The sequence below is a fragment of the Bombina bombina genome, chromosome 1 (assembly GCF_027579735.1).
Source record: "Bombina bombina isolate aBomBom1 chromosome 1, aBomBom1.pri, whole genome shotgun sequence".
Taxonomy (NCBI): domain Eukaryota; kingdom Metazoa; phylum Chordata; class Amphibia; order Anura; family Bombinatoridae; genus Bombina; species Bombina bombina.
In genome coordinates, this window is record NC_069499.1 from 931,236,178 (window position 1) to 931,263,636 (window position 27,459).

Consider the following 27,459-nt stretch of genomic DNA (forward strand, 5'->3'; position numbering starts at 1 on the left):
TTGCAGGGGATACAATGTACAGCAGAGTAAGAGGATATTGCAGGGGATACAATGTACAGCAGAGTAAGAGGATATTGCAGGGGATACAATGTACAGCAGAGTAAGAGGATATTGCAGGGGATACAATGTACAGGAGGGTAAGAGAGGATATTGCAGGGGATACAATGTACAGGGGGGTAAGAGAGGATATTGCAGGAAATACCATGTACAGGAGGATGAGAGGATATTGCAGGGGATACAATGTACAGGAGGGTAAGAGGATATTGCAGGGGATACAATGTACAGGAGGGTAAGAGGATATTGCAGGGGATACAATGTACAGGAGGGTAAGAGGATATTGCAGGGGATACAATGTGCAGGAGGGTAAGAGAGGATATTGCAGGGGATACAATGTACAGGAGGGTAAGAGAGGATATTTGCAGGGGATACAATGTACAGGAGGGTAAGAGGATATTGCAGGTGATACAATGTACAGGGGGGGGTAAGAGAGGATTTTGCAGGGAATACCATGTACAGGAGGGTGAGAGGATATTGCAGGGGATACAATGTACAGGAGGGTAAGAGAGGATATTGCAGAGGATACAATGTACAAGAGGGTAATAGAGGATATTGCAGAGGATACAATGTATAGGAGGGTAAGAGAAGATATTGCAGAGGATACAATGTATAGGAGGGTAAGAGAAAATATTGCAGAGGAAACAATGTACAGGATGGTAAGATAGGATATTGCAGGGAATACAATGTACTGGAGGGTAAGAAGATATTTCAGGGTATACAATGTACATGAGGTAAGGGAGGATATTGCAGGGGATACAATGTACATCAGGGTAAGAGAGGATATTGCATTGAATACAGAGTACAGGAGGGTAAGAGGATATTGCAGGGAATACAATGTACAGGAGGGTAAGAGAGGATATTGCAGGGGATACAATGTACAGGAGGGTAAGAGAGGATATTGCAGGGGATACAATGTACAGGAGGGTAAGAGAGGATATTGCAGGGGATACAATGTACAGGGGGTAAGAGAGGATATTGCAGGGGATACAATGTACAGGAGGGTAAGAGAGGATATTGCAGAGGATACAATGTACAGGAGGGTAAGAGAGGATATTGCAGGGGATACAATGTACAGAAGGGTAAGAGGATATTGCAGTGGATAAAAATGTACAGGCGGGTAAGAGGATATTGCATGGGATACAATGTACAGGGGGTAAGAGAGGATATTGCAGGAAATACCATGTACAGGAGGGTGAGAGGATATTTCAGGGAATACATTGTACAGGGGGTAAGAGAGGATATTGCAGGGGATACAATGTACAGCAGAGTAAGAGGATATTGCAGGGGATACAATGTACAGGAGAGTAAGAGGATATTGCAGGGGATACAATGTACAGCAGAGTAAGAGGATATTGCAGGGGATACAATGTACAGCAGAGGTAAGAGGATATTGCAGGGGGGATACAATGTAGAGCAGAGTAAGAGGATATTGCAGGGGATACAATGTGCAGGAGGGTAAGAGAGGATATTGCAGGGGATACAATGTACAGGAGGGTAAGAGAGGATATTGCAGGGGATACAATGTACAGGGGGGTAAGAGAGGATATTGCAAGGGATACAATGTACAGGAGAATAAGAGGATATTGCAGTGGATAAAAATGTACAGGAGGGTAAGAGAGGATATTGCAGGGGATACAATGTACAGGAGAGTAAGAGAGGATATTGCAGGGGATACAATGTACAGGAGAGTAAGAGAGGATATTGCAGGGGATACAATGTACAGGGGGGTAAGAGAAGATATTGCAGGGGATACAATGTACAGGAGAGTAAGAGGATATTGCCGGATAAAAATGTACAGGAGGGTAAGAGAGGATATTGCAGGGGATACAATGTACAGGAGAGTAAGAGAGGATATTTCAGGGGATACAATGTACAGGAGGGTAAGAGAGGATATTCCAGGGGATACAATGTACAGGAGAGTAAGAGAGGATATTGCAGGGGATACAATGTACAGGGGGGTAAGAGAGGATATTGCAGGGGATATAATGTACAGGAGAGTAAGAGGATATTGCAGCGGATAAAAATGTACAGGAGGGTAAGAGAGGATATTGCAGGGGATACAATGTACAGGAGAGTAAGAGATGATATTGCAGGGGATACAATGTACAGGATAGTAAGAGAATATATTGCAGGGAATACAATGTACAGGAGGGTAAGAGAGGATATTGCAGGGGATACAATGTACAGGAGGGTAAGAGAGGATATTGCAGGGGATACAATGTACAGGGGGGTAAGAGAGGATATTGCAGGAAATACCATGTACAGGAGGGTGAGAGGATATTTCAGGGAATACATTGTACAGGGGGTAAGAGAGGATATTGCAGGGGATACAATGTACAGCAGAGTAAGAATATATTGCAGGGGATACAATGTACAGGAGAGTAAGAGGATATTGAAGGGGATACAATGTACAGCAGAGTAAGAGGATTGCAGGGGATACAATGTACAGCAGAGTAAGAGGATATTGCAGGGGATACAATGTAGAGCAGAGTAAGAGGATATTGCAGGGGATACAATGTACAGGAGAGTAAGAGAGGATATTGCAGGGGATACAATGTACAGGAGGGTAAGAGAGGATATTGCAGGGGATACAATGTACAAGAGGGAGAGGATATTGCAGAGAATAAAATGTATAGGGGGTAAGAGAGGATATTGCAGATGATACAATGTACAGGATAGTAAGAGAGGATATTGCAGGGAATACAATGTACAGGAGCATAAGAGGATATTGCAGGGGATACAATGTACAGGATAGTAAGAGAATATATTGCAGGGAATACAATGTACAGGAGGGTAAGAGAGGATATTGCAGGGGATACCATGTACAGGGGGGGCAAGAGAGGAATTGCAGGGGATACAATGTACAGGGGGGTAAGAGAGGATATTGCAAGGGATACAATGTACAGGAGAGTAAGAGGATATTGCAGCGGATAAAAATGTACAGGAGGGTAAGAGAGGATATTGCAGGGGATACAATGTACAGGAGAGTAAGAGAGGATATTGCAGGGGATACAATGTACAGGAGAGTAAGAGAGGATATTGCAGGGGATACAATGTACAGGGGGTAAGAGAAGATATTGCAGGGGATACAATGTACAGCAGAGTAAGAGGATATTGCAGCGGATAAAAATGTACAGGAGGGTAAGAGAGGATATTGCAGGGGATACAATGTACAGGAGAGTAAGAGAGGATATTTCAGGGGATACAATGTACAGGAGGGTAAGAGAGGATATTGCAGGGGATACAATGTACAGGAGGGTAAGAGAGGATATTGCAGGGGATACAATGTACAGGGGGTAAGAGAGGATATTGCAGGGGATATAATGTACAGGAGAGTAAGAGGATATTGCAGCGGATAAAAATGTACAGGAGGGTAAGAGAGGATATTGCAGGGGATACAATGTACAGGAGAGAGTAAGAGAGGATATTGCAGGGATACAATGTACAGAAGAGTAAGAGAGGATATTGCAGGGGATACAATGTACAGGGGGGTAAGAGAGGATATTGCAGGGGATACAATGTACAGGAGGGTAAGAGAGGATATTGCAGAGGATACAATGTACAGGAGGGTAAGAGAGGATATTGCAGGGGATACAATGTACAGGAGGGTAAGAGAGGATATTGCAGAAGATACAATGTACAGGAGGGTAACAGAGGATATTGCAGAGGATACAATGTACAGGATGGTAAGAGAGGATATTGCAGAGGATACAATGTACAGGATAGTAAGAGAGGATATTGCAGGGAATACAATGTACAGGAGCATAAGAGGATATTGCAGGGGATACAATGTACAGGATAGTAAGAGAATATATTGCAGGGAATACAATGTACAGAAGAGTAAGAGAGGATATTGCAGGGGATACAATGTACAGGGGGGTAAGAGAGGATATTGCAGGGGATACAATGTACAGAAGGGTAAGAGGTATTGCAGTGGATAAAAATGTACAGGCGGGTAAGAGGATATTGCATGGGATACAATGTACAGGGGGGTAAGAGAGGATATTGCAGGAAATACCATGTACAGGAGGTTGAGAGGATATTTCAGGGAATACATTGTACAGGGGGTAAGAGAGGATATTGCAGGGGATACAATGTACAGCAGAGTAAGAGGATATTGCAGGGGATACAATGTACAGGAGAGTAAGAGGATATTGAAGGGGATACAATGTACAGCAGAGTAAGAGGATATTGCAGGGGATACAATGTACAGCAGAGTAAGAGGATATTGCAGGGGATACAATGTAGGAGCAGAGTAAGAGGGATATTGCAGGGGATACAATGTGCAGAGGTAAGAGAGGATATTGCAGGGTATACAATGTACAGGAGGGTAAGAGAGGATATTGCAGGGGATACAAATGTACAAGAGGGAGAGGATATTGCAGGAGGATAAAATGTATAGGGGGTAAGGAGAGGATATTGCAGATGATACAATGTACAGGATAGTAAGAGAGGATATTGCAGGGAATACAATGTACAGGAGACATAAGAGGATATAGCAGGGGATACAATGTACAGGATAGTAAGAGAATATATTGCAGGGAATACAGATGTACAGGAGGGTAAGAGAGGATATTGCAGGGGATACCATGTACAAGGGGGGCAAGAGAGGATATTTCAGGGGATACAATATACAGGGGGGTAAGAGAGGATATTGCAAGGATACAATGTACAGGAGAATAAGAGGATATTGCAGTGGATAAAAATGTACAGGAGGGTAAGAGAGGATAGTTCAGGGGGATACAATGTACAGGAGAGTAAGAGGAGGATATTGCAGGGGATACAATGTACAGGAGAGTAAGAGAGGATATTGCAGGGGATACAATGTACAGGGGGGTAGAGGAAGATATTGCAGGGGATACAATGTACAGGAGAGTAAGAGGGATATTGCAGCGGATAAGAAATGTACAGGAGGGTAAGAGAGGATATTGCAGGGGTATACAATGTACAGGAGAGTAAGAGAGGATATTTCAGGGGATACAATGTACAGGAGGGTAAGAGAGGATATTGCAGGGGATACAATGTACAGAGAGTAAGGAGAGGATATTGCAGGGGATACAATGGTAAGGGGGGGTAAGAGAGGATATTGCAGGGGATATAATGTACAGGAGAGTAAGAGGATATTGCAGCGGATAAAAATGTACAGGAGGGTAAGAGAGGATATTGCAGGGGATACAATGTACAGGAGAGTAAGAGAGGATATTGCAGGGGATACAATGTACAGGGATAGTAAGAGAATATATTGCAGGGAATACAATGGACAGGAGGGTAAGAGAGGATATTACAGGGGATACAATGTACAGGAGGGTAAGAGAGGATATTGCATGGGATACAATGTACAGGGGGGTAAGAGAGGATATTGCAGGAAATACCATGTACAGGAGGGTGAGAGGATATTTCAGGGAATACATTGTACAGGGGTAAGAGAGGATATTGCAGGGGATACAATGTACAGCAGAGTAAGAGGATATTCAGGGGATACAATGTACAGGAGAGTAAAAGGATATTGAAGGGGATACAATCGTACAGGCAGAGTAAGAGGATATTGCAGGGATACAATGTACAGCAGAGTAAGAGGATATTGCAGGGGGATACAATGTAGAGCAGAGTAAGAGGATATTGCAGGGGATACAATGTGCAGGAGGGTAAGAGAGGATATTGCAGGGGATACAATGTACAGGAGGGTAAGAGAGGATATTGCAGGGGATACAATGTACAAGAGGGGAGAGGATATTGCAGAGGGATAAAATGTATAGGGGGTAAGAGAGGATATTGCATATGATACAATGTACAGGATAGTAAGAGAGGATATTGCAGGGAATACAATGTACAGGAGCATAAGAGGATATTGCAGGGGATACAATGTACAGGATAGTAAGAGAATATATGCAGGGAATACAATGTACAGGAGGGTAAGAGAGGATATTGCAGGGGATACCATGTACAGGGGGGGCAAGAGAGGATATTGCAGGGGATACAATGTACAGGGGGGTAAGAGAGGATATTGCAAGGGATACAATGTACAGGAGAATAAGAGGATATTGCAGTGGATAAAAATGTACAGGAGGGTAAGAGAGGATATTGCAGGGGATACAATGTACAAGAGGGTAAGAGAGGATATTGCAGGGGATACAATGTACAGGAGGGAAAGAGGATATTGCAGGGGATACAATGTACAGGAGGGTAAGAGAAGATATTGCAGGGGATACAATGTACAGGGAGAGTAAGAGGATATTGCAGCGGATAAAAAAGTACAGGAGGGTAAGAGAGGGATATTGCAGGGGATACAATGTACAGGAGGGTAAGAGAGGATATTTCAGGGGATACAATGTACAGGAGGGTAAGAGAGGAGTATTGCAGGGGATACAATGTACAGGAGAGTAAGAGAGGATATTGCAGGGGATACAATGTACAGGGGGGTAAGAGAGGATATTGCAGGGGATATAATGTACAGGAGAGTAAGAGGATATTGCAGCGGATAAAAATGTACAGGAGGGTAAGAGAGGATATTGCAGGGGATACAATGTACAGGAGAGTAAGAGAGGATATTGCAGGGGATACAATGTACAGGGGGGTAAGAGAGGATATTGCAGGGGATACAATGTATCAGGAGGGTAAGAGAGGATATTGCAGAGGATACAATGTACAGGAGGGGTAAGAGAGGATATTGCAGGGGATACAATGTACAGGAGGGTAATAGAGGATATTGTCAGGAGGATACAATGTACAGGAGGGGGGTAAGAGAGGATATTGCAGAGGATACAATGTACAGGATGGTAATAGAGGGGATATTGCAGAGGATACAATGTACAGGATAGTAAGAGAGGATATTGCAGGGGAATACAATAGTACAGGAGCATAAGAGGATATTGCAGGGGATACAATGTACAGGATAGTAAAGAGAATATATTGCAGGGAATACAATGTACAGAAGAGTAAAGAGAGGATATTGCAGGGGATAACAATGTACAGGGGGGGTAAGAGAGGATATTGCAGGGGATACAATGTACAGGAGGGTAAGAGAGGATATTGCAGAGGATACAATGTACAGGAGGGTAAGAGAGGATAGTGCAGGGGGATACAATGTACAGGAGGGAAAGAGGAGGAGTATTGCAGAGGATACAATGTACAGGAGGGTAAGAGAGGATATTGCAGGGGGATACAATGTACAGGAGGGTAATAGAGGATATTGCAGAGGATACAATGTACAGGAGAATAAGGAGGATATTGCAGTGGATAAAAATGTACAGGAGGGTAAGAGAGGATATTGCAGGGGATACAATGTACAGGAGAGTAAGAGAGGATATTGCAGGGGAGTACAATGTACAGGAGAGTAAGAGAGGATATTGGCAGTGGATACAATTGTACAGGGGGGTAAGAGAAAGATATTGCAGGGGAATACAATGTACAGGAGAGTAAGAGGAATATTGCAGCAGATAAAAATGTACAGAGGGGAAGAGGAGGATATTGCAGGGGGATACAATGTACAGGAGAGTAAGAGAGGATATTTCAGGGGATACAATGTACAGGAGGGTAGAGAGGATATTGCAGGGGATACAATGTACAGGAGAGTAAGAGAGGATATTGCAGGGGATACAATGTACAGGGGGGTAAGAGAGGGATATTGCAGGGGATATAATGTACAGGAGAGTAAGAGGATATTGCAGCGGATAAAAATGTACAGGAGGGTAAGAGAGGATATTGCAGGGGGATACAATGTACAGGAGAGTAAGAGAGGATATTGCAGGGGATACAATGTACAGGATAGTAAGAGAATATATTGCAGGGAATACAATGACAGGAGGGTAAGAGAGGATATTGCAGGGGATACAATGTACAGGAGGGTAAGAGAGGATATTGCATTGGATACAATGTACAGGGGGGTAAGAGAGGATATTGCAGGAAATACCATGGTACAGGAGGGTGAGAGGATATTTCAGGGAATACATTGTACAGGGGGTAAGAGAGGATATTGCAGGGGATACAATGACAGCAGAGTAAGAGGATATTGCAGGGGATACAATGTACAGGAGAGTAAGAGGATATTGAAGGGGATACAATGTACAGCAGAGTAAGAGGATATTGCAGGGGATACAATGTACACAGAGTAAGAGGATATTGCAGGGGATACAATGTAGAGGCAGAGTAAGAGGATAGTTGCAGGGGATACAATGTGGCAGGAGGGTAAGAGAGGATATTGCAGGGGATACAATGTACAGGAGGGTAAGAGAGGATATTGCAGGGGATTACAATGTACAAGAGGGAGAGGATATTGCAGAGGATAAAATGTATAGGGGGGTAAGAGAGGATATTGCAGATGATACAATGTACAGGATAGTAAGCAGAGGATATTGCAGGGAATACAATGTACAGGAGCATAAGAGGATATTGCAGGGGATACAATGTTACAGGATAGTAAGAGAATATATTGCAGGGAATACAATGTACAGGAGGGTAAGAGAGGATATTGCAGGGGGATACCATGTACAGGGGGGGCAAGAGAGGATATTGCAGGGGATACAATGTACAAGGGGGGTAAGAGAGGATATTGCAAGGGATACAATGTACAGGAGAATAAGGGGGAGGGGGGGGGGGGATATTGCAGTGGATAAAATGTACAGGAGGGGTAAGAGAGGATATGCAGGGGATAACAATGTACAGGAGAGTAAGAGAGGATATTGCAGGGGGATACAAATGTACAGGAGAGCAAGAGAGGATATTGCAGGGGATACAATGTACAGGTGGGGGGTAAGATGAAGATATTGGCAGGGGATACAATGTACAGGAGAGTAAGAGGATATTGCAGCGGATAAAAATGTACAGGAGGGTAAGAGAGGGATATTGCAGGGATACAATGTACAGGAGAGTAAGAGAGGATATTGCAGGGGATACAATGTACAGGAGGGTAAGAGAGGATATTGCAGGGGATACAATGTACAGGAGAGTAAGAGAGGATATTGCAGGGGATACAATGTACAGGGGGGTAAGAGAGGATATTGCAGGGGATATAATGTTCAGGAGAGTAAGAGGATATTGCAGAGGATACAAATGTACAGGAGGGTAAGAGAGGAGATTGCAGGGGATACAATGTACAGGAGAGTAAGAGAGGATATTGCAGGGGGATACAATGTACAGAAGAGTAAGAGAGGATATTGCAGGGGATACAATGTACAGGGGGGGTAAGAGAGGATATTGCAGGGGATACATGTACAGGAGGGTAAGAGAGGATATTGTAGAGGATACAATGTACAGGAGGAGTAAGAGAGGATATTGCAGGGGATACAATGTACAGGAGGGTAATAGAGGATATTGCAGAGGATACAATGTACAGGAGGGTAAGAGAGGATATTGCAGAGGATACAATGTACAGGATGGTAAGAGAGGATATTGCAGAGGATACAATGTACAGGATAGTAAGAGAGGATATTGCAGGGAATACAATGTACAGGAGCATAAGAGGATATTGCAGGGGATACAATGTACAGGATAGGTAAGAGATATATTGCAGGGAATACAATGTACAGAAGAGTAAGAGAGGATATTGCAGGGGATAACAATGTACAGGGGGGGTAAGAGAGGATATTGCAGGGGATACAATGTACAGGAGGGTAAGAGAGGATATTGCAGAGGATACAATGTACAGGAGGGTAAGAGAGGATATTGCAGGGGATACAATGTTACAGGAGGGTAAGAGAGGATATTGCAGAGGGATACAATGTACAGAGGGGTAAGAGAGGATATTGCAGGGGATACAATGTACAGGAGGGTAATAGAGGATATTGCAGAGGATACAATGTACAGGAGAATAAGAGGATATTGCAGTGGATAAAAATGTACAGGAGGGTAAGAGAGGATATTGCAGGGGATACAATGTACAGGAGAGTAAGAGAGGATATTGCAGGGGGATACAATGTACAGGAGAGTAAGAGAGGATATTGCAGGGGATACAATGTACAGGGGGGTAAGAGAAGATATTGCAGGGATACAATGTACAGGAGAGTAAGAGGATATTGCAGCGGATAAAAATGTACAGGAGGGTAAGAGAGGATATTGCAGGGGGATACAATGTACAGGAGAGTAAGAGAGGATATTTCAGGGGGATACAATGTACAGGGAGGGTAAGAGAGGATATTGCAGGGGATACAATGTACAGGAGAGTAAGAGAGGATATTGCAGGGGATACAATGTACAGGGGGGTAAGAGAGTGATATTGCAGGGGATATAATGTACAGGAGAGTAAGAGGAATTGCAGCGGATAAAAATGTACAGGAGGGGTAAGAGAGGATATTGCAGTGGATACAATGTACAAGAGAGTAAGAGAGGATATTGCAGGGGATACAATGTACAGAAGAGTAAGAGAGGGATATTGCAGGGGATACAATGTACAGGGGGGTAAGAGAGGATATTGCAGGGGATACAATGTACAGGAGGGTAAGAGAGGATATTGCAGAGGATACAATGTTACAGGAGGGTAAGAGAGGATATTGCAGAGGGATACAATGTACAGAAGGGGATGTTTCAGGGGTGTAAACATATAATGATGCAGGTGGATACATTGTATATACAGTGAGATAACCCTTTACTGGGGCTCTGTTTAGGGGTGACAATGTCATTGCGTAAATCTAATCAATCACGCTCACCGTACACTCTTGCCACCACACAATGAATCCAGTTAGACCAAAGAAAATAAGGATGCTTCCAATTACCGTCTTCCACTCATTACTTGGTTTTATTTATTTCAGCGTAGGTCTTGTTAAATTTGATGTGGTAAACTGAAAGAGAAATGTGAAAAAAGTGAGTGAAGGCCGATATGGGAGCGATGCACAAGAGATAAGCTACTCTAGTGTATTATTCAGAGTATGAACACTTTAGGCTGGGATCCCTAGAGCCCAACACAGTGTCACAGCCTTATTTTTGTTAATGTGCATTACGTGATATCTTGTCTTCCATGCTTAGCTGTCCCCCAGGGACCTTTCTCCTTTTCCTTCAGAGCAACCTGTTGCGTGCTCAGCTCACGCTGAAAGGGGATGTCAGGCAGAGGGACATACGATGGTCATAGTACAGAAGTTCTGAACCATCGGGGCCTCGAAACTGTAAAAAAGAAACAGCATATTGTATTAGCTAGACAGCATTACACCATGTGACAAAACTATACGCACTGGAATGACATTACTTTATGCACAACTAGCATTTGTATGTCTTTTTCAATCCCAGTTCTATTAAGATACATTTCCCTTCCCATTGAAAAACAATCTGTCACAAGGCAGGAGCTTCTGATTGGCTTAAACATGGAAATGCCTAAAGGGACAATAAACTCAACACTTAATTTCTAATAAAGGGTCAATCACAATTGTTTAGAAAAAGTTTATATAATGATTTAGCTACAAAAGACCCTTTAGGTTTTAATGGTAGTTTTTTGTAGAAAATCATTAGATAAGGTTTCCTAAGTTATTATGAAAGACACCAAATTGTATAATCAAGAGCAAAAGTAAAGAAACCCGGCATTTTCATTATTTATTTTGCCTGTTTTTCCTGCAATTTCCCTATGAAAACCATGGGAAGTTTTTACTGCCCCCTGAAAGGCTGGAGGGCATCCTGCAGGAATCAGAATCATAACCCTGAAAAAATGTTTCGGAATGATTGCTTGATCAGTGCAGGATCTCATTTTGTATCTGTCCCTAATTGGTCACAGCAGAAGAGATAAACATCACAATGTCCCAGAACTGCAAAACAGTGCTAATCCAGCTGACAAAATTACAGGTTTAAATTATTTTCACAATGCAGTACTTAAAGGGGCATTCTATAAAAATGTTCGATTATCTATAAAAAAAAGATCATCATTTAAACATACTGTGAATATATTTTGTCTCAAAAATGGTAGAAGCTGTTAACTTTAAATTTAAACTAATACAGCAATATCAGTTGTGTACTCCCCACTGTTCACTAGACAAAAAAGACAACTCCCACAGATTTTGATGGAGGAGTACGTGCCTCTGCATGTTTTACAAAAAATATGGAAACAAAAATTATAAAATGTTATTATAAAATCTCTCAACCCCTTTGTGGCAGTACTATAGTTTTCACATCAGAACGAAGTTCTGATGTAAACAATATTAGTACAAATGAAATCACGCGATTGCCAATGTTATCATGTGATTTAAAGGCCTGGATTGGATCATGGGGAACTGTCTACACTGTTAGGCACGCCCCCGCAGACCAATCCTTGCCTTCGTCAAAGGGGAATGCCGTATATGGTAGTACATTTCATGCCGTCCTAACGGCGTTAAAGCCCAGCGCTGTTATGATGGTATGGAACGTCCTAACGGTGTGAAGGGGTTAATTTTATGTAGTAAGAAAAACTTTGCAATACACTTTGATTATTTATTTTCAGATTTTACTATAAATACTATAAAATGTTTAATATTATGTATTGTATGTCCTCTTTTCCTGTCATTTAATTCTGAAAATTGTGAGCTTTCCAGTTCCTGTTAGAGTTGGAATCGCAGACATAAAACTGCTATGCACAGTCCCTGGTTGCACACTCTAGTTAGTCATTTATAGCTATCCTTAAATGGCCTTAGTAGAGAAGATGATATAAAGAAAACATTTGTTACTACATGGAAGTGCCCATTGTTTTAATGGACGCTAAAACTTTGTACTTATTTTCTAATATTCAAACAATTCATGTAATTTATTAATATATATATATATATATATATACACTGTATATGTTTATTACTCTTGTGCTAACCTTTGCTTTGAACATATCATTATAGCTAGCATTTATTTAGTGTTTAATGTCCCTTTAATGTCCTTCTTAAATCTGTCCTGTTAGTGGTCCTTGTTGAAAACACTGATTTAAATATTTGTATACGTAATTTATAGTGCAACATTCTCACTTTCTGAAAAATATAGACAAGATCTATATATCCTTTTTGTTTTACAGTTTATGCCCCTTTTATTCTGAGAATTACGGTTATGCCCCATGCAAATCCTCTCTGTATTACACAAGTAACCCTATAATGTGTATTTCAGAGTTGGCAAGCCCTATATGTATTACAGATATGAAAGAGAGCCCCCCAGTGATATTGACCTCCCTTATATCCTGTATGTATTAATGTGGTTTTGGTACCCCAGCCCACTGGTGTTATCAGGGCTCATTTACCTTGTCCTTCATGGCTATGAGCAGTTCTGACTGATGTCACTCCCAAAATCTTTATCCTGGATATAAGAGGGGATCTTAGAGCACGCAGCGGCAACATCTGGGAAGTATGTACACACAAGCAAACAGAGGTTATGGCAACACTACAGTGAGTGACCTATCAGAATAGAGCACCCTCTTCACACTTGTCTCTTTTCAGTGCCTGTAACACCTCCCTTCCTGGCACCTGCAGCAAAAGTTTGGCAAGTTCCTCTGTCTCCACTGACCTCTGGATCAAGGACATTCATTTAATTTTACTGAACTCTAAAACCTACGTACACTCCCCAATCCCATCACATATGCCCATCACTCAGTTCACTGGCCCCCCTGATTAGCCAAGGATCAGCCACGATGCCTCCTTATACACCCCTTCACCTTGTGCCCCCCCTATATACACTGAGTGCTTCATCTTCTGTTCCCCTAAATCCACCCAATACTTCACCTTGTGTTCCCACAAATACACCCAATACTTTACCATGTTTCCACAAATACTGTACTTTACCTTGTGTTCCCCCAAATACGACTAAAAATACTTCACCTTGTTTTCCCCCAAATACACACAATACTTCACCTTGTGTTCCCACAAATACAGCCAATACTTTACCATGTTTCCCCAAATACTCCCAGTACTTCACCTTGTGTTCCCCCAAATACGAATAAAAATACTTCACCTTGTGTTCCCCCAAATACACCCAATACTTCACCTTGTGTTCCCACAAATACAGCCAATACTTTACCATGTTTCCCCAAATACTCCCATTACTTCACCTTGTGTTCCCCCAAATACGACTACAAATACTTCACCTTGTGTTTCCCCAAATACACCCAGTACTTCACCTTGTGTTTTTCCAAATACACCCAGTACTTTACCTTATGTTTTTCCAAATACACCCAGTACTTCACCTTGTGTTTCCCCAAATACACCCAGTACTTCACCTTATGTTTTTCCAAATACACCCAGTACTTCATCTTGTGTTCCCCCAAATACGACTAAAAAATGCTTCACCTTGTGTTCCCCTAAATACACCCAGTACTTCACCTTGTGTTCATACAAATACAACCAGTCGTTCACCCTGTGTTCACCCAAATACACCTAATACTTCACCTTGTAATGCCAAAATAGACTAAGTGCTTCACCTATGTTACCCCCTAAATGTGTTAAATTCTTTACAGTGTATTCTCCCCATATATACCGTATTTCCTTTTGTCCCCCTTTCTCCACAATCTGTGCTTCCCCACATACACAGTCTCCTCCACCTGCTCTCCCCCCAAATACACTGTTACATAGATACAATGCTTTTTTTTTAACCGTCTGTTTATGTAAGTTATCTAGGGGTTACATCACATTCCAGCTGTAAAATTAATAACTAAAATATTCTGACATTAATGGATTTTTGTTGTTTATACCAGTTATTAAGTTTCAACTGGAATGTGATCTATCTATCCCTGTATCTATGTCTTTCTGTCTCTCTGTCTAGTTTTTTTTTATCAGTATGCAAAGCAAATACAGACATTTAGCAGAATAAAATAACATCTTTGTTGCACATTTTGCTAGAACCAGCAATTGTGAACAAAGGGTTAAATAGTTCAGAGACCTCTTTCTCTCTAATGTCACAAAACACTAATAAATAGTACAGAGGTAGCCCAAGGTGAGACCGCAGTATTTCCTGCAGAGTGTGCTTACCTTAAGACTCTGAGCTGAGCAAACTGCAAAATGGAGACAGAGAGAAAGAGACTGGGATAACAGCCAGAATCAGACGCTGACAGGGAGCCAGGAGCACAGCATTATGGGAATGCAAGAGAGCCGCCTCAATCAACCCCCCTTATCTGCCCCCCATTAGGAGATCAGACAGAGCAGATTGTGTCCCCGATATACCCAGTGAGTCAAGCATAATACAGTACAAAGTCCTTTGTAATATGTGATGCCAACCTAACAAAATGTTATCTCTACAAAACAATCTGCTTGTGTGCCCAATGAAGGCACAGTGCTGTATTTAATGCACCACATTGCTGTTGTGTGATCTGTATCTTGTGGTGACTGGTAGATATTATTGTCATCCCTTCTATGGCTACTAGTTATTCAATAAGATTTGAGCTCATTTTATTTTTGAAATCTGTATTTGACACACACATGCATCCAAATATTTGTCTGAATGGTTTTATTAATTAAAGGGACAGTCTATGTGATTTTTGTATTCTTTAAAAAGATAGATAATGCCTTTACTACGCATTTCCCAGCTTTGCACAACCAAAATTGTTATATTAATATACTTTATAACCTTTAAACCACTACATTTCTGACTATTTCTAAGCCTCTGCAGGCCATCTTTTATTTCAGTGCTTTATATTAGCTTTTCACAGAAGACCGTTCTAGTTCATGTGTGTCATATAGATAACATTGTGCTCACTCCCATGGAGTTATTTATGAAGCAACATTAATAGGCTAAAATGCGGCTTTAGATACAAGGTAATCACAGCGGTAAAAAGTATATAAATATAACAGTGTCGGTTATACAAAACTAGGGAATAGGTAATAAAGGGATTATCTATATTTTTAAACAATAAAAATATTCAGGTAGACTGTCCCTTTAACTGTGTCTGTCGCATTTGTCTTTTTGTCATGTGTCTGCTTAAAATATTAATATGAGGAAACAAAATCATAAAATATCATCATTAAACTCCTTATGAATTCAAAGGTCTAAATGTATTAAAAGGCATTACAATATATATTGTCAAAACTCCATTCCTGCATCATCTTTCCTAAGGCAAAACCACTGCTTTTTTTATCTTTAAGTCTCCTTTATTCTTAAAAATGAGGAAAAACCTATAGCATTAGCAAAGTAAAGCTACAGAAAAAAGCACAAAATGGATATTCTGTCATACTTCTCTTCAGATTGGTTAATCCCTAAACCAATCAAGAGAGAGGAAGGGCTCAATTTTTAATATGAAATCTCCAACCTTAGTCCTGGTTTGGTTACCAGCTACTCAGCACATATAATTTGTAACAGCTTTGTAATATATGTGGTAAATGAGTTTTCTTACTCCTGCTCAAAGTAATGGCAGCCAGAATGGAAGAAACAGTCTATAGCAAAACGTAATGTCAGGGTACCAGGAATCAGACAGAGGGGCCTATTTATTAATGTGCAAGTGGACATGATCTGATATTGCGGATCATGTCCGCTGCACATCGATAAATGCCAACAGCATACGCTCTCAGCATTTATCATTGCACCAGCAGTTCTTGTGAACTGCTGGTGCAATACCGCCCCCTGCAGATTCGCTGCCATTTGGCCGCTAGTAGGGGTGTCAATCAACCCAATCGTAGTCGGTCGGGTTGATTTCTGTCCGCCACCTCAGAGCAGGCGGACAGGTTATGGAGCAGCGGTCTTTAGACTGCAGGCGGACAGGTTATGGAGCAGCGGTCTTTAGAGTGCTGCTTCATAACTTCTGTTTCCAGCGAGCTTGATAAATATGCCCCTTACACTTAAAGGGACACTGAACCAATATTTGTTCTTTTGGGATTCAGATAGAGCATGCAATTTTAAGCAACTTTCTAATTTACTCCTATTATCAAATTTGCTTTTTTCTCTTGGTATCTTTATTTGAAAAGCATGAATGTAAGTTTAGATGCCGGCCCATTTTTGATGAACAACCTGAGTTGTTCTTGCTGATTGGTGGATAAATTCACCCACCAATAAACAAGTGCTGTCCATGTTCTGAACCAAAAATTGTCTGGCTCCTTAGCTTAGATGCCTTTTTTTTTCAAATAAAGATAGCAAGAGATAGCAAGGCTCGCCGCAAACATGGGAGCTTGATAAATATGCTCCAGAGACTTTAAATGCTAAAATAATCACACTTTTATTAAAAAATAACAAAAAATAAGAACAAGTCCAAAAGCCAAATGACAAGCCAGGAGTCAAAGCCAGAGCAGGAAGTCAGATGAGCCGGTTAAGGAGCCCAAGTCGATAATCAGACGAGCCGGGATAGGCAACACGGAGATCAGCAAAGTCAGGAACGAGCCAGAGATCAGGAACCAGAAGGGACGGCAAACAAGCCAGGTAATACATGGAGACAGGAACCCACAGTGAAGTCTGAGACCATGCAAGGGCAATGGCAGACTGGACTAAGTCAGTTAAATTGGAAGTGATGACATCATCATTCTGGGACTGCAACCTGTCTTTCTCTGATGATGATCTCCAGTTTGGCCATAAGAGGGAGCATGGATGTTACCCACTCTGCTTCAGGCAAGGAGAAAACACAGGTGAGTCTGAAATGGCAGAAGGCTGCAAACAACTAGCGAAGTCAGGGTGAAACCCTGACACGTACATGCTCAAATTAATTTAAATCAATAATTCATAAAATTCAATAATTTAGAATGTTAATTAAGATGCTTGAATAACTCTGTCAAATGTAGGCTTAGACAGTGCCGCCATCAGAGGGTGACAGGGGTAATTACAGTCAGGGGCCCCATGGGCTATAGGGGCCTGGGTCCTGGTGAGATGCTGGTACTTTGTTTTGAGTTGCACCAAAAAATTTAGTCCGGTGCAGTAAGGCTCTTTGTAGACTGCAAGGCCCTGTAAATCAGAAGGGTGGAGGGAGGGCCTCCCCCGGAGTTACTTCCAGTGCAGTACATATCTCCTGGGGAGAAAGGGGCTTCTAAGCTGAAGACTGGGCATAAAGTGGTTCCCTAAGGAATGCAGACAGGGCTTTGAAAGCTGCAGACTGCTGCTGACAACCTCTCTGATCCAGGTAGGCATTTCAAATCATGTTATTATGTAAAGTAAAATAGTTTTGTTATATTTGCCCTTCTGTGTTTTCAGAAACATTCTGAATCTCTAGACTGCTACCTTCTGTAATATTTTCTATGCATAATACTATGAGCAATTTCAGTTGGCCGACAAGTTCTGGTTCTTTACTTATTCCAGAATCATAAACTAGGCATGGAAGGCTCCATGATTACGGCGCACAATAAATTAGCACTCCACTTGTAATCTAGCCCTTACTCAGAATCAAACAAGGGTCTCAGTCTCAACCATTGAAGAAATTAACCATCTTCTCTTTTTGCTTATGCTAAAAAAAATAATGAAAATAACTCCGACACTAGGCAAGCTGATTTGATGCAGAGATGCCTTTTTATAGTAACCTTGTAACTCAAACTACTGAGTTTGGTCCAACTAATGTGTTAAGATTTTGGAAAAAGGTATTGCAAAGAGCTACTATTACTAAATAAGGCTATAAGGCTGCTGTGAGTTGGATTATGGTATCCAGCCAGTTCAGCACCAGTTTAGAGGTGTATTTTAGTGAAGGTGGAGACCTCACCGCAGCAGGCTGGGGGCCAATCCTGTTGAAAAAAAATCTTTTTCCAAAATGTAATCTTGATAAAATTTAACAGCAACAGCTTTGTTTAAATAAAGCTTTGTTTAACGTCTATGGTAATAAAAGTTTATTACGTTTACCTAACTTTGTGCACTGCGTCGTCTTAATTTTCTAGTTATTGAAACTCGGACTTCCTCCCCCGCACACACACCCCACCACCACCTCTTGTTTTCTGTTTAAGGGACATAAAACCCAACATTTTTCATTCATTGTTCAGATAGAACATACAATTTTAAACAACTTTCCAATTTACTTCTATTATCAAATTTTCTTATTTTTCTTTTTTTTATTGACTAGCTCAGGAGTGTGCACGTGTCTGCAGCATTATATGGTATGCAGTTTTGCAACAATGTTATACATTAGCAAGAGCACTAGTATGGCAGCACTAGTATTTTCTGTCCTGTAGTGCTTCAGGCATGTGCACACTACTTGATTGGAAACTTTTTTTAAATTGTATCTCTATCTGAATAATGATAATAATGAATATTTTTGGTTTCATTCATGTCCCTTTAAAGATGGCTTCCAAGGGGGGGGCGGAGCTTGCAACCATGGAGTAAAGACGTGTTTGATTTGAGCTCTGACTAGAGAGACAATCTTAATAGAAAATTTTCTTTTAAATCCATCAAAATTCAATTCCTTTTGAACAATCCTGCATGAGGGTCGCCTAGATGACCTAAATTAGGTCCTTGTAAGACGATCGGAAGATTTATATTCCACGATCCGAACAGACGGAGGCCTTCTGGATTGCCTGCAGCCGCCGGAGGGTCGGGCTCTGCTCCGACGGCTGGATACAGCATACAACTTGAAGGAGACTAAACCTAAGTAGGGCTTCGATAGCTGCTTGGAGACTGGTAACTAATCTGCAGCCAGAATATCGCAACGCACAGGAGATTATATTCATGCAAACGACCGGCAATCACAGGTCAGTACACGAGAGTACTAAAACAAGGGGAGACTTTGGCACATAAACGCTGCAGCAATAATCTATAAAAGAACATCTTAGAAACCATCTAACTGCAATATGGACACATTAAATGGTGATCACAGTTAATACTTTTGAAACGGGAAAAGACTCCATCTTAGCGGATCATGTCCAACAGACATTGCTAAATGCCGAGATCATACGCTGTCAGCATTTAGCATTGCACAAGCAGTTCTGATGAACTGCTTGTACAATGCCGCCCGTAGCAGATTTGCGGCCAATCGGCCGCTAGCAGGGGTGTCAATCAACCTGATTCTATGAGATTATGGGTGGATCGATGTCTGCAGCCTCAGAGGCAGCGGACAAGTTAAGGGAGCAGCGGTCTTAAGACCGCTGCTTCTTAACTCCTGTTTTCTGGCGAGCCTAAAGTCTCGCTGCGAAACAAATGCATTGGGGCCGATTGACTGCTTGGGTAAATCGGCCCCAAATCAGATGACATAGGCAGCCGCATGGTTGAACTTGAGAGAAAAAATGGATAATATTGTGGAAAAAATATCCAGGGTTACTCTCTCTGGGGTTTAAATCCAAACAGAACTAAATCATGGTCGTTAAACACTAGCTTATTACAGGATAATATTATTTAACAAAAGCTTCACCAACAAATTAAAAGAGTTCAATTCCTTCAATGTTGTGCAGCACCTCCAACCCAATTCATGTCTGGGGAGCATTAAAAGTCTTAATAAAGGGTTTTTTTTTTTATTGCAGAATCTGGTAAGCTGAATAAACAAAATAAAGCCAAACTGACACAATTACAATCTGAAGCAAATCTAATAAGTACCTCAATTGGCTAATAACCCAAGTAAGAAAAAAATAAAAAAGATGAGAGCTATACATGATAAAATTGACTAATTACTAAATAAAGAAGCGGCCAGATCTATCAAAATAATAGACACATAATACTACATATACAGAATAAGCCTGACAAAATACTAGTGAACAAACTTAAAGAAATCACTAGAAACACTATGGTGCCACAACTACAGAAAGCATATAATAGGGTAACCAATGACCCACTTTGTATTGCAAATATGTTTGCTGATTTCTATAGTGGCTTATATGACCTACCCACCCATAATAGAGGGGCAAGAAAAACTAGAAGACTTAAATACATTCTTAGGGACATAGCCCATTATCAACAGTAAATGAGGAAGAACGCCCCCATTTCCCAGAAGGAAAACAAAAGCTGCTATAAAAAATATGAAAAGCTCCAAAGCGCCTGGACCAGAGGGTTATACTGGTATCTTCTATAAAACACTAAAAGACATTATAATCCTGCAGTTGACGCAAGTTTTTAATTCTATTTTACAAGGCAAATAAATCCCTAAGGAAATGTTAATGGCAAGAATTGCGGTATAACCAAAACCAGGAAAAAATAAACAACATTGCCAAAGTTACAGGCCCATCTCCCTGATCAATCAAGATGTTCAAGATTTTAACTAAAATTCTAGCAAACGACTCAATCCCATCCTCAAAAATCTGATTCATTCTGACCAAGTGGGTTCATAACAAAATAGGGAAGCCCCTGACACACACACGCAAAATTATAGACTTAATCAATATAGCTACTGTTAAGAAAATGCCTTCTCTGTTCCTATCTTTTGGGACCCAGAGAAGGCGTTTGAACAGGATTAATTGGGATTATATGTTTCTGTCCTAAACAAAGCAGGCATACCTGGGATCTTTTCATGACACACTTACCACTTTATTTTCATCCCCTTCAGCCTTTGTTAAACTCTCAGGGATATCAATCAAAACTCATAATATAAATAATGGCACGCATCAAGGGTGCACAATTTGTCACCCTTACTATTCTCACTATGCATTGAGCCGTTGGCGGTTAAAAATCAGGGACGATCCTAATATTTCTGGACATGGGGTAGGAAAAAAGGAATACAAAGTATCTTTATTTGCGACGATATTATAATGTTATTAACCAAGCCACTATTGTCCCTCCCTCCTTTATATTCAATCATCCATCATTATGGAAGCCTATCTGGCTATAAAATTAACGAGGACAAATGTTGAGGCTTTAAATATTAACTACCCCAACACACAAAAAAAACTTCTCAAATTAAACTTAAATACTTAGGGATACACGTTCCCACAAACATCTATACCCTATACCAAGCTAATTATACCCCTATGTTTTTACACATATCAGAAACTTAATCACAAAATGGTTTAAAACTTAAAATTTCTCTTTATGGGGAGAATAGTGTAGACTAAAATTACATTGTTACCAAAACTGCTATATTTATTTTGGTCCTTACTGGTTTCGGTACCAATATCAAAACTTAATATTTTACAGAATGATATATTGTGTTTTATTTGGCAGGGGAAAAAAGCAAGGATTAGTAAAAAAATTATGTTGCACTCACAAAAAGGGACAGAGGAGTAGGACTACCAAATCTAGTACCATACTATCATTCAGCACGAATGGCACAGAGCCTACATTGGTTCAAAAAGATCAAAACAGTCAATATGTGCAAATTGAATCTGAGGTAATGGAGGTCAGATCATATTTCTAGATTGCTATGGGCACAAAAGAATTTCCAGACAAGCATCTAAAATATAGCGATCTCCCACACTATTTCCTTTGGAACAAGCTAACTGCAAAATACCCTTTAATTCATGACAGATCTAGGGTTACAACCTTTGATAGTACCACACTCCCCGATTAACTTATTAGTGCAACAGAAATGGGCTAATAAAAGTCTCTATAGAATAGCTGACGTACTAATTAAGGATACATTTTTGTCATAATGAGCAGTACCACACTCTCGATCCTAACGAAGGAACATATGGTTTCATTACTTGCAATTGAAATCTAGGGTGCAAGAGGAATAGGCACTATTAAGATCCCTATAAATACTATATTTGAATCTCTATGTCTATCCAAAGACTACATACGAGGGACAATATCAATTTTAAACCCAATTTTAATGGTAATCCCCAAGAGAGCAAGTCACAAATTATGCTAAAATGGGAATAGGAACCTAGGTAAAACATGGTCTCTCAAGATATGGACGACTAATTTACTAAGGGTCTCACTTTCTCACACAATGCCACTCTTAAAAAGACAAAATCCTGAAGGTTGCTTTTAAATGGTACACATGTGGTGGGCAATGTGACAAAATCAAGGGTGTTTGGGATGGATCAGGCCTCCGCTCTTTTGAGTTCTTTATTTCAGAAATCAGATAATACTCACTCCCGAACAGAGCTTTGTTACATTTCCCGATTCCACAAGTTCCAAAAAGAAATCAGGAACTAGCCATGACCATCTGTACCGTTAGAATAAGCCTAACTCAAATTTTTGGAAGTCTACACACCACCAAAGCTTTTCACTTATAACAATAAAATAGTACACCCCTTTAACATGACTAGTATGGCTGCTGAAACTTTAAAACACTAAAGAAAGCTTTTCTTATAAAATGGGAACCTTTTATAATGTTTCATGAAGCCAGAGAGAGGAGGGGGACCTAAGATATTAACACAGTAAAGAAGATCAGACGACAATATGAACTTTTTTAAGAAATCTTATTTAGAGGAATGTACTATCTGTGACAAAAATACAAAACATTTAAAGATATTGTTATATATGTAATATGATGGATTATTATTCTTATGGTTTTTCTTTTGTATTTTTTTTTCAATGTGTAAAATACAATAAAAACTATTTCAACATAAAGATGTCTCACAGACTTGAAACTTAACTTGAAGTATCTTGTAAGGACTTGAGACTTTACTTGAGACTTGAAGGTAAAGATACGAGACTTGGGAGTAAAAGACTTGAATACATCACTGGTTGCTGGCACCCAGTGTACGATCCAGGAAACTGCCTATAGATTTTATCACTAGCTTGGGGTGTGCATTGCACTGGGGGTGCATTGCTTGGGCAGTGTGCAATTTCATAATAGCATATGTTCACATTACTTAAGTGAGCATTTTGTAAGTTAGGCAATTAAGTCTAAGAATTATACAAGAATTGAACAAAGATTGACAAGGGAACAAGATGCTGGCAAGTACTCTTGTAGTACTCTTGTAATGTGTTTTATGTATGTCACAGTTTTCCTTATTGCAAAATGTTCCATATCCTTTTCACTACCTATTTCTATTCAAAAAACTATATTTTTCATTTACTCCTGACCCCTCACCACCTGCTACATTCATAGGCATATCCATTTTATCCTCACCTCACTCTCACAAACTTCACCAGATTCCTAAAGTCCGCATGCCAAAACCCGTGAGGCCATGCTGGAGCCACCAGCAGCACAAACGATACTCCATGATGATTTTGAAGATCACTCTTGGAAGAAAAACTAAAGCGGGAAAAATATAAGCAGGTTGATAACACCAAGGAAGTGCAACAGCCATCCACTGCTTCCCGCCTGAGGATCCCTGGGACCTGGACAGGTACCTGGGAAGTTTCTTGTTTAGATGAGAAGCCATCAGATCTATTTCTGAAAGACCCCACATCTGAACAACCTGAGAAAACTCATCTGATGGAGGGACTACTCCCCCGATGTAAAGTCTGACAGCTGAAATAATCAACTTCCCAATTGTCTATACCTGGGATATGAACCACAGAAATTAAGACAGGAGCTGGAATCCGCCCAAGCAAGTATCCAGGATACTTCTTTCATACTTAAGTACTATGAGTCCCATCCTGATGATTGACAAATGCCACAGTTGTGATATTGTCTGTCTGAAAACAAATGAACAGTTCTCTCTTCAACAGAGGCCAAATCTGAAGAGCCCTGAAAATCGCACGGAGTTCCAAAATATTGATTGGTAAACTCACCTCTTGAGATTTCCAAACCCCTTGCACTGTCAGAGATCCCCAAACAACTCCCCAACCTGAAATATTCACATCTGTTGAGATCACTGTCCAGGTTGGATGAACAAAAGAGGGCCCCTAGAACTATATGACTGGTGATTTAACCACCAAGTCAGAGATAGTCGAACATTGGGATTTAAGGGATATAAACTGTGATATCCTTGAAAAAACCCTGCAACCATTGGTTCGCACACAAAGCTGGAGAGGTCTCATATGAAAATGAGCAAAAGAGGATCGCGTCCGATGCTGCATGTCATGAGACATAAAACTTCATGCAAATAGCTACTGAAGGGAATGATTGAGACTGAAGGTTCCGACAGGCCTGCAACCAATTCAAAAAACGTCTCTTGTCTGTTAGAGACAAAGTCATGGACACTGAATCTATCTGGAAACCTAAAAAGTGAACCTTGGTCTGGAATCAAAGAACTTTTTAGTAAATTTATCCTCCAACCATGTTTTCGAAGAAACAACACTAGTTGATTGTGTAAGAATTCTGCAGAATATAAAGACTAAGCTAATACCAAGAAATCGTCCAAATAAGGAAACAACGCAATATCCCCTCTCTGATTACAGAGAGTAGGGCACCAAGAACCTTAAAAAGATTCTTAGAGCTGTCGCTAGGCCAAAAGGAAGATGCGACAAAATTCCGTAAAGCTTGTCTAGAAAAGAGAATCTCAGAAACTGAAAATGAACTGGATGAATCAGAATATGAAGATATGCACCCTGTAAGTCTATGGTGGACATATAATGCCCTTACTGAACAAAAGGGCAGAATAGTCCTTATATCACCATTTTGAAAGTTGGCACTCTTACATAATGATTCAAAAAATTTCAGATCCAGAACTGGCCTGAATGAATTTGTCTTTCTTTGGGACAATGAATAGTTTTGAATAAAACTTCAAACCCTGTTCCTGAAATGGAACTGGCATGATTACCCTGAAACTCCAGGTCTGAAACACCACTCAGGAAAGCCTGAGCCTTTACTAAGATTTGCTGGAATGCGTGAGAGAAAATTTCTTCTCAACAGGAGGTCTTACTCTGAATATACTATTCGGAACCCCTGAGAAATCTTAATCTGCCCCTACCAGCTGAGCTGGAATGAGGGCCGCCCCTACATGTGGATTATGGGACTGGGCTTTGGTTCCTTAAAAAGGCTTGGATTTAATCCAATTTTAAGAAAATTTCCAATTGGAAACAGATTTCTTGGGGGAAGGTATAGGTTTATGTTCCTTATTTAGTTGAAAGGGGAACGAAAACGGTTAGAAGCTTTAGATTTACCCTTAAGTCTTATCCTAAGGCAAAAAATCTCCCTTCCCCCAGTGACAGTTGAGATAATCAAACTCAACTGAGAACCAAATAACTTATTACCTTGGAAAGAAAGAGATAGCAATAAGGACTTATAAGTAATGTCAGTATTCCAAGATTTAAGCCACAAAAGCTCTTCTAGCTAAAATAGCTAAAGGCATAGATTTAACATCATAATCCAATTCTTGTTGCGCTAATTTTCCAACCAAAAAGTTTGATGCAGCTGCAACATCAGCCAAAGAAAATGCAGGCCTGAGAAAATGACCAAAAATAAATAGGCTTTCTTTAGATAAGATTCAAGTTTCCTATCTAAAGGATCTTAAAAAAGAGAGTACTATCTTCTATAGGAATAGTAGTACGCTAAGCAAAGAGTAAGATAGCCCCATCAACTTTGAGGGGATCTTTTCCCAAAACTCCAATGAACTGCTGGCAAAGGATACAATTCATTTTTTTAAAAAAAAAAAACCTTTAAAGAAGGAATAAAAAGAAGTACCAGGCCTATTCCATTCATTAGAAATCATATCAGAAATAGCATCAGGAACTAAAAAAAAACCTCTGGAATAACCACAGGAGGTTTATAAACAGAATTTAAATGTTTACTAGTTTTAATATCAAGAGGTCTAGTCTCCTCAATATCCAATATATTCAACACTTCTTTAACAAAGAACAAATTGTACTCCATTTTAAATAAATAAGTAGATTTGTCAGTGTCAATATCTGAGGAAGGATCTCTGAATCAGATAAATCCTCATCAGAGGAGGATAATTCAGTATGTTGTTGGTCATTTGAAAATTCATCAACTTTATGAGAAGTTTTAAAAGACCTTTACATTTATTAGAAGGCGGAATGGCAGACAAAGCCTTCTGAATAGAATCAGCAATAAATTCTTATAAATTCACAGGTATATCTTGTACATTAGATGTTAAAGGAACATCAACAGGCAATGTACTATTACTGATGGACACATTCTCTGCATGTAAAAGTTTATCATAACAACTAATTACAAACCACATCTTACAACAAATGTACTTAGCTTTGGTAGAACTGTCTATCAGTCAACTGGGGTTCCAACAGTGATTTCTGAGACAGGATCAGATTGAGACATCTTACAAAATGTATGAGAAAAAAAAACATATAAAGCAAAATTTATAAATTTTCTTATATGGCAGTTTCAGGAATGGGAAAAAATGCAAACAGCATAACCCTCTGATAGAGAAAAAAGGCAAGAGCAATAGGGAATGGGGTTTAAAATAAAGAAAATATTTCGCGCCAAGTATGACGCACAAACAAACAGAGAAAATTGTTTGGCGCTAACAACATCCGGAAATGACACATTTGCGTCATTGAAGACGCAACCTTTGTGAAAGGACCTCGCATCAACAAAGAACGCCGAAATTACGATTTGCGTCATCGAATGTAACTTTGTGCCAAAAAAATTTCTTGCGCTAAAAATGACGCAATATACTTTGGCATTTCGCGCCCTCGGAAGCCTAATTCTGGCAGCAAAATTTAAAATGACAGTCAATTGAAAAAAAACTATACCCAGTAAGAAATACATTTTCCTAAAAAATGCATTTCCCAGATATGAAACTGACAGTCTGCAAAGGAAATATACTAAAAGCTGAATCATGGCAAATATAAGTACAATGCATAGTATTTAGAACTTTATATAAATACATAAAGTGCCAAACCATAGCTGAG

General features: G+C 40.2%; 1 protein-coding gene across 1 annotated transcript in view; it reads right to left on the bottom strand.

Annotated features, from left to right (window-relative positions):
* LOC128647230 (cytochrome c oxidase subunit 4 isoform 1, mitochondrial) overlaps positions 1-15,257 on the bottom strand; it is a 31,547-nt gene extending 16,290 nt beyond the window's left edge. The window contains 7 exon segments of the mRNA XM_053700035.1: positions 10,698-10,787; positions 10,789-10,829; positions 10,989-11,019; positions 11,021-11,103; positions 11,106-11,148; positions 13,223-13,319; positions 14,943-15,257. Coding sequence (XP_053556010.1) covers positions 10,698-10,787; positions 10,789-10,829; positions 10,989-11,019; positions 11,021-11,103; positions 11,106-11,148; positions 13,223-13,234 — 300 coding nt within the window. The 5' untranslated portion in view covers positions 13,235-13,319; positions 14,943-15,257.
* Between the last annotated feature and the right edge of the window lie 12,202 nt (positions 15,258-27,459).